Source organism: Nicotiana tabacum, chromosome 9 (assembly GCF_000715075.1).
Source record: "Nicotiana tabacum cultivar K326 chromosome 9, ASM71507v2, whole genome shotgun sequence".
Taxonomy (NCBI): Eukaryota; Viridiplantae; Streptophyta; class Magnoliopsida; order Solanales; family Solanaceae; genus Nicotiana; species Nicotiana tabacum.
Window position 1 is genome coordinate 95490260 of NC_134088.1, and position 14381 is coordinate 95504640.

General features: G+C 37.2%; 2 protein-coding genes across 2 annotated transcripts; one reads left to right on the top strand and one right to left on the bottom strand.

Annotated features, from left to right (window-relative positions):
• Positions 1-318: 318 nt before the first annotated feature.
• On the top strand, positions 319-1377 carry LOC107830963 (two-component response regulator ARR22-like). The gene is made up of 2 exons (XM_016658661.2): positions 319-625; positions 1007-1377. The coding sequence occupies exons 1-2, from the start codon at positions 356-358 to the stop codon at positions 1184-1186; spliced, it is 450 nt and encodes a 149-aa protein (XP_016514147.1). The 5' UTR covers positions 319-355; the 3' UTR covers positions 1187-1377.
• A 323-nt stretch (positions 1378-1700) lies between these two features.
• Positions 1701-8963, bottom strand: LOC107830961 (abscisic-aldehyde oxidase). The gene is made up of 10 exons (XM_016658660.2): positions 8549-8963; positions 6103-7758; positions 5004-5263; positions 4701-4910; positions 4375-4593; positions 3280-4245; positions 3089-3184; positions 2784-2882; positions 2457-2646; positions 1701-2244 (listed from the first exon to the last, which is right to left on the bottom strand). The coding sequence occupies exons 1-10, from the start codon at positions 8688-8690 to the stop codon at positions 2021-2023; spliced, it is 4062 nt and encodes a 1353-aa protein (XP_016514146.2). The 5' UTR covers positions 8691-8963; the 3' UTR covers positions 1701-2020.
• Between the last annotated feature and the right edge of the window lie 5418 nt (positions 8964-14381).

Here is a 14381-nt window from a genome sequence, read left to right on the forward strand (position 1 = left end):
CACCCGGTGTCCGATAGTTGTATCGTGGTCCAGCTAAATTCGGATTCGCATGGGAAGTCTGCATTGAAGGGTTTGCGCTTCCTAATAAAGGCGAACCCGAGACATTTGATTAAGAAAGAAAGAGTACTTACTGCTCCACCATAACTATTGTTGTTACCAAATATGCTTTCTATTTCTAAATGAAGACTTAACACAACAAACAAATTTATTAACGTAATAAGTTTTAATCACGCATAGATTACACAGATTATTTATAGATTATACATATTTTATATATCCTTTGTCTATTTTTTGATTAAATACGGTTGTATGGCGGCTATTTAGGATAATTCTTCTTACTTTTTTTGGCAGGAAAATGTCTTCGAGCGCGAGTGCTTCTTCTTCAAAGAGTAAGAAAAGAGTTGGACCTGAAAATGACTTCAAAGTTGGGAAACAACTCAAAGTACTCATAGTTGATGATGATGACGTGTCTCAAACAACGTACATTTTATTTCTTCAGAAGTGCGGAGTGGAAACTTTGGGAGTGAGAAATGGAAACGTAGCAGTCAACATCCATGATATTACACAAATGCGTTTCGATTTAATCTTTATGAACTCTGTGCTGCCGCTTATGGACGGTATCCGGGTAAGCTTTCTGAAATCGCAAGATTACTTTCGTAAACATCCGAGCCCGCACGGGTTGGCCGAGTTGGTTGGTGGGTGGTTTCTCACATGGGAGATCTGGGATCAATTCCCCTCACCAGCAGTCTCCTCGGTCAGAATCCGTTCTATCGGACTTGCCCACTGTTATTTACATCTCTTGTGTGGTTTGCGAACTATTACTCCGGTCTGTATGGTTTACGAACTATGGCACAGTGAACAGGCACCCGAAGGATAGCGGCCGCAGTTTCCTGGGAATTTTCTGGGGAAAAAAAATTATTCGATACAAATAAGTTTTTATCATTTTATGTATGTGCGGAACATGTTTCCATTTAAAAACAATTTAACCGAATCTTTCCATATATAGGCAACAAAAAAGCTTCGAGAAATGGGAATTACAACTATGATTGTTGGAATGACTAATGTGAATGACAAGGAAGAAGTTCGCAAAGAATTTATGGAAGCTGGTCTTGATGATTGCTACGAGAAGCCATTGACCCCTGAAATATTTCGCAGCCTTCTTGAAAAACTTTCCAACAAAGCTTAAGATCAAGTCATCTCTTATCAGACTAAAATTATATGTTGTTATTTAGTTAATTATCTTATTATGAATTATATGTAGTGATGAAGTACTCTAGGGTTCATGTACTTGACCTATACAAGTACTTTCAAAATGCAGGTATGTATCAAAGATGTAGCAGACATATGATTATGAATTATGATGCTATGTCCTTATTGCTATGAACTATAATATTTACTTTTAAAATGTTGAGTAGTAGTTTTAAAATTTCAATAAAGTACTACACCACTTAATTTATTTTTGTGATTTTCTATTCGTTATTTGATACCCGCTTTGGGGTCTGATTAATCTGAATTCTCGTCGGACAGTCTTATTTTGAGGATAAACCACGCCCTACCAAAGGTAACTCGAGACTCAAATTTGAAATCTTTTTATAATAGAAAGAGTGTACTCTTGGTCCCAAGTTGGGTCTAAATAACCAAAATAAACAATGAGGTGAGATATAAATCCATAAGAAGATTGAATAATAGGATATCACAAGTTTCCAGTAAAAAATTCGACTTGATCCAAAGATGAAATTTACTACAAAACTCTTTATTTCTCTAATTCTTCAACTATAATTCAGTTGAATACACAATACTATTATTTTTACTGCTATACAATCTGAATTTACACTAAGGTTGTTATAGACAAAATAACAAAAGAAACTTTAATCATCCACTTTTTGGAAACAGAACAGTTCAAATTCTTAAGAAGATTTGAAGAAAAAACAAGTATTCAGTATCATTTGAGACATGATGAGCACTTGTCCTTGTGATCCAGGCCACAGAAAATGTCTCCAACTGTGTGATATTCCGCGATTTAGTTAGATTTCTGAGTCAGTAAACTTTCTAAGTATTTCTCCACATAATCTAGACCACACTGCGTCTTCACAACAGGTAATATGGCAGGAACATCCAGATAGAATTCTGAAGCAGACTCGTCGAGCTTGCCCCAAACTTTGAGTTGTTCTCTTGCTGCTTTAACAGCCGCTCTTGTTGCACAATGGACTGAAGCTGCAAGTAGCAGTGGCGGTTCACCAGATGCTGCAAAATAGTAATTAATCATATTAGGTTCAACAGTTTGTACTAATGAATATACATATATGATATACTATCTTGAAATGAGTTTGCGACATTTTCCTCTCAACTAAGTGAAGAATCAGTAGAAAATTTTTCATGATTTTTGCAGATATAAACGAACAAGCAAAGAACTTGGCGAACTTGTTTGACAGAAGGGTAGGGAAAATAAATAATACCTTTGGAAGAGAGAACACGTTTTTCGTGATGTCCACTGTTTACCAAATGAACGTTGAAATTCTGGGGTATGGTGTCGATTGTTGGGATCTTGTATGTCCAAGTGCTATTTGAGACCATCAACCCATCGTCGTTTGTAAGATATTCTTCATGCATAAAAAATCCAATTCCTTGTACATAAGCTCCTTCAATCTGCAAGGAAAAGAAAAAAAATTGCCGCTATTTAGAACATTTTACGATCAAGAATAGATTATGATGCACCTCTCAATTACACAAAAATTCCAACTACAAAATCTAAATTATACAACAAAGGCAAGACTGTTATGAACCTGTCCCATATCGACAGCTGGATTCAAGCTCTGCCCACAGTCGTAAATAATATCCGACTGCAAAATGGCAGTCTCTCCAGTAAGAATATCTATATCCACCTGCAAAAAGAGCTTTTGCTATTACTAAGAATGTTTTTCAGAAGAATAAATTGGCCGCAAAATTATCCACAATCAGAGTTTCCAGCCAAGTGTTGTGCACTCAAACATACCGAAAATCGATAATCATTGAAGCAGACTGAAGCAGGGAACGCTACCAAAGACACGGATAGTCAAACCGGAAAAAGCAACAGAAAACACAAGTTTACCTCACTGACAGCGGCACCAAAGTTCAAATAACTCATGGAACTGGATTCTGGTACATAATAAGAATTTGCTGCTAAGTTTACTGCTTGCATTTGTGCCTGCAAAAAGAAGGGAGGTGGGTGGGAGAGAACTCCAAACTCAGATATTTAACACGCGAGAAAGAGTGACCAAGTGAAAAATTGGGAAAACAAACCTGGCGAATGAGCGTTGGCCAATCAAGAGAGCCATTTTGTTCCTGCAACTGTTTCTTCAGAGGAGTCAGTCTTTCAACCAAGACACTACAGCAACGTCTAACTGCTTCACAGCTTGATTCCGATGTAGTGCTTCCAGCCGTATACCCACCTTGCACTAAGCTTAAGCTGTCTGCTTGTATGACTCGTACTTTCCCTACAAGTTCTTCACTCCAACTACTTTCAATTAAACCAAGAGCATATGCAGTCATCTGTCTAACCTTTGTCCATAGCCCTTGGCCGATTTCAATCCCTCCAACCTCTACAACAATTGATCCATCCGACAGGATACTGACTTTTCCTGGGGTCGGTCGTTGCATAGCTTCAAACATTATTGGCAGTCGAGAAATACCCTTTTTCTTCCATGTGTTTTTCTGGTTAAACTGTTCCACCATCTTGCTACGTTGGAAAAAGCTCGAGGACACGGCCAACTTATCCATGATACTAGGCAACGTATATTCTCCTACTTCAGTTACGATGTTATCATAGAATAAATTAATGCTTTCCAATGTATGAACATTATTATTTCTGACAGAATCCACCTCCTTTGACAGTAAACTCGCTACATGCTCCATTATAGCTTCGGCAATATAAGATCCTTGCACCTCCCCAGGGGCCCGCATAGCTGATTTGCTGGTAAGATTCGTCTTGCATACTTTTACATCAAAAGATAAGGCACCCCAATCATATTTCTTTAATGCTTTAATCACATTTGATGGTAGGAGGGGGCTTATATCTTCCGAAATCCCAGCATTTATCAATATATCAAGATGTAATGCTGTGATCTTTCCGCTTGACTTGAATCCTACACTGTATGTTACTTTCATTGGGTGTCTTCCTCCTGTCATTATCATGTCGCTGTTCCGGTTGACATTTATCCTCACAGGCCGCCTTAACTTGTATGCTGCAAGTGCACAGGCTGTCGAAACCTGAAAATCATACATAAACTTTGGCATCAGAGCCGGAATTCTCTTCTGGAACAGATCGAGAAAGAAACATCCACAGGCATTATTAGTACTACTTTTTATTATTATTACTAATTTTTTCCATATACTCACAGGCATTGCTCTGACTGCCTTGCCCCCAAAGCCACCTCCAACCCTTCTTGTAATAACACGGATATTGTGTTCAGGAACACCAAGACAACTGGCAATCACATTTTGCGCATACTCAGGGCACTGGCTTGAAGTATAAACAACCATACAGTTGTCTTCATCTGGAATCGCAAGGGCAGTCTGTGTCTCCATATAAAAATAGTACTCGGAACCAAGTCTTACCTGGAAATGATTATTAGAAGAAGAGCCAATCAATTTAAAATTTGAACCTTTAGCATAAATCTACTACAGTTAGACATGCTATGGAACTATAGAGAAATCAAAAGTACCTCAGCAGAGAGAATCTTGTGATCAGCTTCAGCCATTCCTTTTGAGAAATCGCCAACCTGTTTTGGATATAGAAATGGCGGGATTTGGAAAAAGCTAGATTTCTCAACAGCTTCCTCGACAGTTAAAATCGGTGAATTTACATTTACAGTGTCATATTCAACAAGGGCTGTTGTGGCAGCCACATCAGCAGACCTCTGAGTGTCAGCAACCTATGTCATTAGATCGCCATGTTGAACAACAAAAAGAAATAGTTAAAAAAAAATTTATGGATCAAAAGTGTATGAGAAATTAATGTTTCATACCGCAACTGCAATTCTGTCGCCAGCACATCGGGCGAGATCGTCTGCGAATAAAGGCTCAGGACCAAACATTGTAATAGATCCTACATTTGACCCTCCACTTGGGATATCCTTGAAAGTAATAATGTCGGTGAATCCATCTGTTAATGAATTAGACTCAAGATGGATTCCTTTTACACCTGCTAATGGTTTTGTGCTGTAGATAAATGCTCCGTGCAGGCAGTTTGGTGGTGACGGAATGTCATCTACATAAACAGCTTCACCTGCAAAATATATTATAAACCAGAAGATGAATATTGCAGAACAAAGTTATTGTTAAAATAAGAGGCACATAGACTATTTTGTGTTAAACCAATAAAAGCATGGAAGGGGAAATACATGACAACAAGGGCTACAGAAAAGGAGAAGAAATGACCACAAGAGCTGATCTGAGAAAATACTGAACCATTTACAGAGGGAAAAAACATCAAAAGCTCAAGCCTCTTTTCACTTTAAATATCACTTATCAAATTCACAGTATATAAAGCTCAATCATCCATATGGAATGTCCAGAACATCTCTTAAGAAACAAAAAGACCTGTTCATGAGAACACATTTCTACCCTTCACAAGCATCTAAACGAGATGTCTGAGAATCTAAATCAATTTTTCTTAGGTTACAACGACAAAAGTTTCTCAAAAGTTCCTAGTAATTGTTGGTCATATAGTCAGGTTCTGATGAGAAAATTTGTGTATACTCAAAGTAGAATTTCTATTGAATTGCATTTAATTTAGAGAAAATATATAAAACATAAGCAGATGTTAGGGAACGCAAATATAGTGAATGTATAAGACGATTCATTATCGGAAACCGCCTCTCTACCTTCCCAGGGTAGGGGTAAGGCCTGCATATTCAGTACCCTCCCTAGACCCCACATGTGGGATTCCACTGGGTTATTGTTTGTATAAGATGATTCATTCATCTAGACAAGAAGTTATAAATTTGCATGGTTAAAGTGAATTAACTTAAAACTTAACGATTGTCTAACACTCATAGGCCTTTAATAGATGACCTTGTCCTAACATGCACAAGATGAAATAAAATACCAAAGGAGAGTACAAACCAGCAGCTTGCATGGCAGCTCCAACCTTCTTCATTGGTTCACCCACTGGATAGTGCTCGCTACTTGATTCCACAACCTGCTTAGAAGAAGACAGTAGTGTTTGTTTTCTCCCCTGACTATCATTACTACTTTTTGAAACTTCCTCGAGTGAGATGTCATTGATTCCATTGACAATAGCAGAATGAACATCAACTAAGGGATAAAGAAACTGAAAAACATAACTGACGGCCAAGCTTGATCTATACTCTGGGTGTAAAGTCCCATCTTCCGGTACCACAGCTAGTTTGACTAATTTAAGTGCTTCACTTAAAACATGTGCATTTAATATTTTCCCTGTTAGATATTCCTCTACCATTTTAGCCCTTGTTGCATGTTTTGTACCATAAGCACCAAACGCCAGCCGGATATCGTTTATCAGGATGCCGTTCTGGCAGAGAGAAACATCAACCCCAAAAGCAGCGTTTACATATGCTATTGCATTCCCATGAGGTCGGGGAGCAGCTCGATAGGTCTCAAACAAAAACTTAGTAAAGGTTTTGAGAGAACTCTCTTCTTTAAATGGGATCCAAACACTTAGAAGCACGGTCCTTGAGTCTATTGGCGGTCTCGATAATAATTCCTCCCATGTGAGTTTTTCAAGTCCATGACCGGTCATCAAGCTAACGGTAGCACCCACACCAAGAAATAATGTAGCAATATCTGAAGGAAAACCATTCTTTTGTGCCATAACCAAATTTCCTCCCACACTAGCAGAGTTCCTAACAAATGGTGAAGCAATCTTCTCCATGTGGTTAACCAGCTTTTCGGACACCAGCTTCCCATATGGACCCAAATTGACTTTGTTTTCCTCTTTCAAGAATGCTATAAGTTTAGAGATAGTCACAGTTGCTCCCACTTCAATGCCTGTCTGATCTCTTTTGATGATTGAGAGTTCAGGAATATACCTGAGATCAACGTAATGATCATATCGCTGAGTTTCCTTATAATAACCTGTGCCTGTATTACCAACGACCAGTTTAAAGCTCGCACCATTATCCGCCACACTGGAGTTCAACAAGCTCTGCAGCTCTTCAATGGAAGTAGGACTGTACCAAGGGTACCTTGTGGAGTCCAAATTTGTGGTGCATTCATTTTTCAAGAACTCCGGATATGTACTAAAATTCTTGGTTGGATCATAAGGAGGTAATTTACTTATTTTCATTTCCTTGGAATCTCCCTTTTTCCAAAAAGAATTGAACCCCAAATCCTCTATATCAATATCAGCAGCAAAAGTCTTGCAGGCATCAGCAATAGGCCGGTATCCAGTGCACCGACAGAGGTTCCCTGCTATGGCCTTTTCAGCTTCAGATGAAGTAAGCTTAGAAAATCCTGGTGGAGGATCCGGCTTGTTTCCTTTATCGGCATTGACAAGAGCTGAGAAAAATGACATACACATTCCAGGAGTGCAAAAGCCACATTGAGAAGCATGGAAACCAGCAAATCTTTCATGAATAGAGTGAAAACCATCTCTGGTGTTCCCAAGGCCTTCACTTGTAGTAATTGAGTAACCATTTAAACTACAAAGAAGTGTAAGGCATGAACTCGCGCTAAAATCTTCGACCTTTTTAAGCTTAGGATCATACTTTGAGACCAGAACAACACAAGCCCCACAACCACCTGTAATCATAAGAATTAAATTAAGTTCTTTCTGAACCCAAAATTGAGAACTTGTTACAAAAATACTTATGAAAGGGCAGTTGCGGAGCCACTTTAAGCTAAGGGGTGTAATTGAAACCATTTTGCCCGAAAATTAATACACTGTGTAGCTAAAGAAAAATATTATTTTTATGTATATATACTATATGTTGAATCCCCTTATTTTCTTCATGTGTTTACTTCTTTATATATACTTTTGCACCCTTTTGTGAAATTTATAGCTCCACTACTGCGAAAGGGGCATACTATCAACTTTGACTAAATGATGAACTAACACAGAATAACAGAATTGGAATCAAAATTAATGATGGAAGGTGAAGAGATGATACACCTTTAAAAAGCTTATGAAGAGAAAAGGATTTCCATCTAGTCTCAAGTCAGAATATAAGGAACAAAATATAGTATCATTTAACAAGTATTGTACATTGAAAAACTACAGAAGTTAGCCTAGTATGTATATAATCATGCATATATTAAAAACTTTAACACTTTTTTTTTATAAATATTTTTATGATAAGTAACCTTATCTCTCAAGATATTGAAAAGAAAGGTCATATCATTTGGAGAAAACTACAGAAGAAGTTGTCAATTTCCAAGCAAAGTGCAGAAATAAAACAAAACTAACATGTCCATTGAAACACCAATATAAGTAAATCCAAAGCTTTTAGTATTCCTTATTATATTAGCACCAAAACAAACATATTGTATACATGCAACAGAGTGGTTAAAAAAAATTAGGAGAATTAATTACCTTCACCACAACCAAGTTTAGGACTCTTGAAACAAGTCTCAGAACGCAAGAACTGAAGTAAAGTAGTAGAGGGGTCAATATTTGGCAACTCAAACCTCTCTCCATTTACTGCAAAAACTAAATTCCCTTTTTTCTGTTCCATTAATAGCTACTCCTTAAAACCAAGATTCTTGGGTTAACTTAACACAGACCCTTTATCAAATTCCTGCTTTTTTTCTACTTTTTAAGCTGGGGAATGATCAGTTAAAAGAAAAAGCAACAATCTTGAATTGAATTGAATTTGGTGTCCAAAACTCCAAATAGTATCTCCCAAAAGCTTTATGCCACATGCATAATGGTCAAACAGCCAACTTAATATTTTGAACTCAACATGTTCTTTTCATTTCTCGAAGCTATTTAATTGGAGGAAATAAATTAACAATTATTAATTATATTATTTAAAGCATCTATGTTTTCATGTAGTCCACTACTTGAGAAGTTTCTAAGGTAAGAGGATTTGAAGGGGACGGCCATCAATTTTTTTGTACTTTCTTTTTGTTTTGACTTTTTTGTATAAGAATATTTATATATGGCGCAGTAGCATTAAAAAGATGCCACGTAGGCTTGTGTTTTGAGGAAAAGAATTAAGCAGTAAGTAGTACCATTTCAGATAAGGAAGAAACATGTCAGAGAATCACCGCGCACTTTCTTTATTTCATTTCCTATGACGATTTTTCCACTCTGGATATTAACTTCCATACATATTTAAAAAATGAGACGTTGATTCTGAATTTAAATGTTGATATATAATAATAATTGATTATAATTAAATATTTATAATTATCTAGTAAACTTTTTAATATACATACAAGATTTGTGTATAGGTTATTTGGTTCACTTTTTAAAATTTTAATTTTTAAAAGTAATAGTAGTAGTTAAAGAGATATGATTTCCCAAAAATAGTTTATTTAAAATAGAACAACGAGAATATGATTTTTCACATTATGTTTCTATCCTTCCCTTTTTCTCTATTTTTACTTGTAAGTATTTTTTTTTCTTTAAAGAGAGTTGTAGAAATGTTTGAAATTTCTAGGGGACCAAAAAAAATGAAAATTAGAGAATTTCTTGCTCCTTGCTCCACCGGCTTTCTAAAATGGTCCCCAAGTCTATCTCTATTATGATTTATGTAGGCAGATCACAAAATTTGTTGTCAAAGGACCAGACTAGGGGTACGTAGTGAATATAGCGCACCCTTATATACAAATTAGCATCGCAGATGGTCCCGGCGAAATATTCTTATTTTTTACGGTCTTAATAAAATATTTCTTTTTTTACTTGAACGTTGTAGTTCTTCAACTTTTAAAAGCTTGAAATTCTTGTTTGGTGATGAAAAGAAAAAGTTAATGATCGATTATTGCTAAAACCATTTGAATGCTGATAATTTGTGGTTAAATTTTTAGTTCAAACACAAATTTTAGTAATTTACTACAAAAATCTCAAAATACAGATAGGTAGAGAAAATATATCATCAAACTCTACCGACCTGATAGAGAAATCCCTGAAAAACAAAAGTATGACAATTCGATAGACTTCAATGAACAATTAGATATGTAGAGTAATAATAACATCAACTCTAGCTACCAGATTGATACAGAAATCCTGAAGAGCAAAACTACGACAATCGGATCGACTTCAATCTACAATTTAATCCGCTATAGAAACCCCTTAAGAGCTTGTGCGAATTCAAAATTATTTTTTAAATACTATTAATTTTGAGGATATTCCGCTAAGATCACCCCAAAAAGTCCTTTTTGTGCCGATCACCCCACTCTATATGAACCATTAATCCTTGTTCCTAATATTCTCAAAAATATGCCAAAGACGTCAAACATGACATACACAAAATCTCAGAAAAAGACAATAATTTTTACATTATACATTATGTCAAGTTAAATCCTAGAACATATCAACTAGACGTGCGATGCAAGGTTCTTGGAACTTCTAAGAGTCATAAACATTGAGACATGTGGGATCGCCACCCAACTAACACTCGGATCGGAGGAGGAGAAAATACAATGTCGTATACAAATTTTTTTGTAAATGACGCTAATAGATAAATTACTGTATTTAAAAATTGTGTCTTCTTTTACATTTATATTCAATATTTTTATTTTTGTATTATATATATATATATAATAAAATAAAATTGATGAACAAGATGTGATCCTTACCACTCGGACTAGGGGTGCTTATCGAGCGGATAATTATGTTTAACGGTTCGGCTTAACGGTTATCGGATTATAAATATAATAATCCGCTAGCCATCCAATAAGACAATGGACGGATTGGTATCGGATTAATGATTATCGGGCGATTTATCGGCTAACCCAAATAGAAAATTTTTGAACAATCAATACCAAACGGCCATAGTAAGATGACATGTCGATACTTTCAGACTTATGTCAGATTCAAATTCAAAAGATTGTCTTGTTAATCTAGCAGTACTTTTGAAGAGTCGCCTTAGAATCTAGTACATGCAAGAACTACTTATAAGGAAGACATAACACATACCGGCTAATCTATTCAAAGAACATAGTTTCAGTTCATTGCACTATACAAAATCCAGATGAGCATCCTAAACATGAAGAAAACTAGCTTTATCCATCTTACTACAGCTCCGCCTAATTTTACTGTGCTATAATATGAGCTAAATGTCCGGCTTTTATCATTTCAAGTTGAATAACACAGAAAGCACAAACCAGTTGAACCAATACAAAAGCAGCTGCATAGTCATTTTACATAAGGGTAAAAGTATCAATATAAAAATTCTTACCGGTTAACAGTTTACCCAATAAAAAAATTGAGTAATCCGCTCCCAAAGCATTAAGCCGTTAATTATAAAATCTCAATCTGTTCATCATCCATTACCCCGATAATCCGATACCAATAAACTAATAAGCCATCAATTCGAATCGGCTAACGGTTTCGATTCGATTTTGAATGGCCCTAACTCGGACTATAGGAAGAGTGCTCAATTAGTAGGCTCGTCCCGGACTTTTGAATCAGTAAATATGAAGTGTGGAATGGAGTGAGTTCACCGACTCAACAAGAGATAATTCTATTAAAATCTAAGGAATCACAAGTTAATATTTTGGTCGTAAACTTAATTGCTTTTCTTAAAGTATGTAAATTGATAATTCAAACCGCACTCAAACTTATATGTGCATTTCTATCTATAAGAAAATAACAACATAATACAAGCAGTATGTCACGACCCAAATTTTTTCTCTGTATGACATTTTGACGGCACCTAATCTCTACGACTAGGTAAGCTTAACATTTGCGGAGTAATAAAATAAAAATATAATTTTAACAACTAACTGTTCCGAAACCCGGAACATCGTGAATCATAAATTACAGAAGGAAAATCTAGTGTCTCTATACATCAGAGTCTATCTAAAGAAAATACAGAAGATAATGAACATGGGGAAGAATAGAAGGGGATTTCGAGGTCTGCAGACGTGGAAAATATACCTTGAAGTCTCCAAAGCTGGCCTGGCTCACTGATAGTGCGGCTGATAAGGAGCACCTGGATATGCACACGACAAACATGTGCAGAAGAGTAGCATGGGTATACCACAATCGGTACCCAGTAAGTTCCAAGCCTAACCTCGGTCAAGTAGTGACGAGGTCAGGTCAGGACCCTACTGGTATAATTAATAATAAGGCAAGGCAAGAATGAAATATCGCAAAAAAATAAAGACTGAAATTTAACAAGAAAGAATTCATAGAAGGTAATAGCTCAGTACACAGAATACAACAAGGGATCTCACGAGATACCGTCTCGTAGTCCCAAACATAAATGTACATGGAGATCTCCCGAAATACCATTTCGTAGTCCTAAAGTAAATATGCAAGACAGGGGGATCTCCCGAAATACCGTTCCGTAGTCCAAAGTAAATATACAGTACAGGGGGATCTCCCGGAATAGTGTTTCGTAGTCCCAAAGTAAATATGCAGTACAGGAGAATCTCCCGAAATACTGTTCTGTAGTCCCAAAGTAAATATGCAGTACATGGGAATCTCCCGAAACACCGTTCCGCAGTCCCAAAGTAAATATACAGCGAAACAATAGAATTCAATAGTTACGACACGAAATCCTACAGTTCAACCTAAGTACCAGTTAAGGAAAGACAGGTAAATTTACTAAACATGCTGCACGTGGTTCAAGTAAACAGTTAATGCAAGTAGGCATGTTATTCTAATCTAGCAGGATACTATACATGCTGATGAAACTCAAATAAGATAGATATCAGGTTATTACTTAGTAGACAAATCGGGTTTTTACACAATTAGCATATGTACGTACTCGTCACCTCACGTACACGACGCTCATATATCAAATCAGTACAAATCCTACGGGGAGTTCTCCCCCCCTCCCCCCCCTCCCCAAGATTAGGAAAGCCACTTACCTCGAACCAAGGTCAATCAATCGGTCAAAATGCATTTTCCACGAATATCCGGTTCCGAATGGCCCAAATCTTGCCAAAAGTAATTACATATCATAAATACAACCATGATAGACTCATCTAATTAATGAAATCAATACTTTAATAAAAATTTCGAAATTCGCCCTAAAATGTTTACTCGGGCCCACGTCTCGGAATCGGGTAAAAGTCACAAAATCCGAATGCTCAGTCACTCATGAGTATAACCATATCAAATTTACTAAAATCCGACACCAAATGGTCCTTCAAATCTACCAATCAAACATTCAAAATCCCTAGCCTCAAACTCCCAAATTCTACCTTAAATACATACTAACGAGGTGGAAAATTAAATGGGGAAGTGAGATTATCGATAAAAAATAAGCACAAGGGACTTACCTCAAGAAATGCCTCGCAAATGCTCTCAAAAATCGCCCTAAACCGAGTTTGCAAAGTCCAAAATGAGAAAAATCACAAAGCCCTTCGGTTTTAAACATTTCCCAGGCATTTCCGCACCTGCGGAGCCTGGGCTCGCACCTGAGCGCCCGCTGGTGCGAAAAATGTGGGCGCACCTGCGAAAATGACTAACCTTGGCTGGTCCGCATCTACGCTATCGCAGGTGCGAAGAAACCGTCGCACCTGCGACCTCTGCTGATCTCCACCCCTTCTGCACCTACGCTCAACCAACCGCACATTCGGCCTCACACCTGCGGCTAATACCCTCGCAAGTGTGATCATACCAGCAAAAGACCAAACTTTAGAAATTTCTCAACTTCCATTCCAAGTCCGTTAACCACCCGAAACTCACCCGAGGCCCCATGGACCTCAACCAAACATACCAACCAATCCTAAAATACCACATGAACTTAATCGAGCCCTCAAACCACGTCAAATAATGCTAAATCACAAATCATCCTCTGATTCAAATTTAAAGAACTTGAAACTTCCAAATTCGACAACCGATGCCGAAATAAACCAAACCATGTCCGATTGACCCCACATTTTGCACACAAGTCATATTCAACATTACGGACCTACTCCAACTTCCGGAATCAGAATCCGACTCCGATATCAAAAAGTCCACTACCGGTCAAAATCTCCAAAAATTCGACTTTCGCCATTTCAAGCCTAAATAAGCTACGAACCTCCAAAACACAATCCAGACACGCCCCTAAACCCAAAATCACCTAACGAGCTTACAGAACCGACAGAATTCCATTCCGGAGTCATCTTCAAATAATTCCGACTACGGTCCAAATCCTAAGGCTTAAACCTCTATTTAGGGACTAAGTGTCCCAAAATACTCCGAAACCAAAAATAAAACCTCCCGGCAAGTCACCTAAGCATAAAAAGGTCCGGGGGGAAAC

Bases quoted from the DNA above. Each gene is read 5' to 3' on its own strand.
- LOC107830963 (XM_016658661.2), top strand. From the start codon at position 356: ATGTCTTCGAGCGCGAGTGCTTCTTCTTCAAAGAGTAAGAAAAGAGTT. The intron at 626-1,006 runs GTAAGCTTTCTG...TTCCATATATAG, and splicing joins CGCTTATGGACGGTATCCGG to GCAACAAAAAAGCTTCGAGA.
- LOC107830961 (XM_016658660.2), bottom strand. From the start codon at position 8,690: ATGGAACAGAAAAAAGGGAATTTAGTTTTTGCAGTAAATGGAGAGAGG. The intron at 4,911-5,003 runs GTATGAAACATT...CTAATGACATAG, and splicing joins GCGACAGAATTGCAGTTGCG to GTTGCTGACACTCAGAGGTC. The intron at 4,594-4,700 runs GTACTTTTGATT...AATCATTTCCAG, and splicing joins ACAAGATTCTCTCTGCTGAG to GTAAGACTTGGTTCCGAGTA.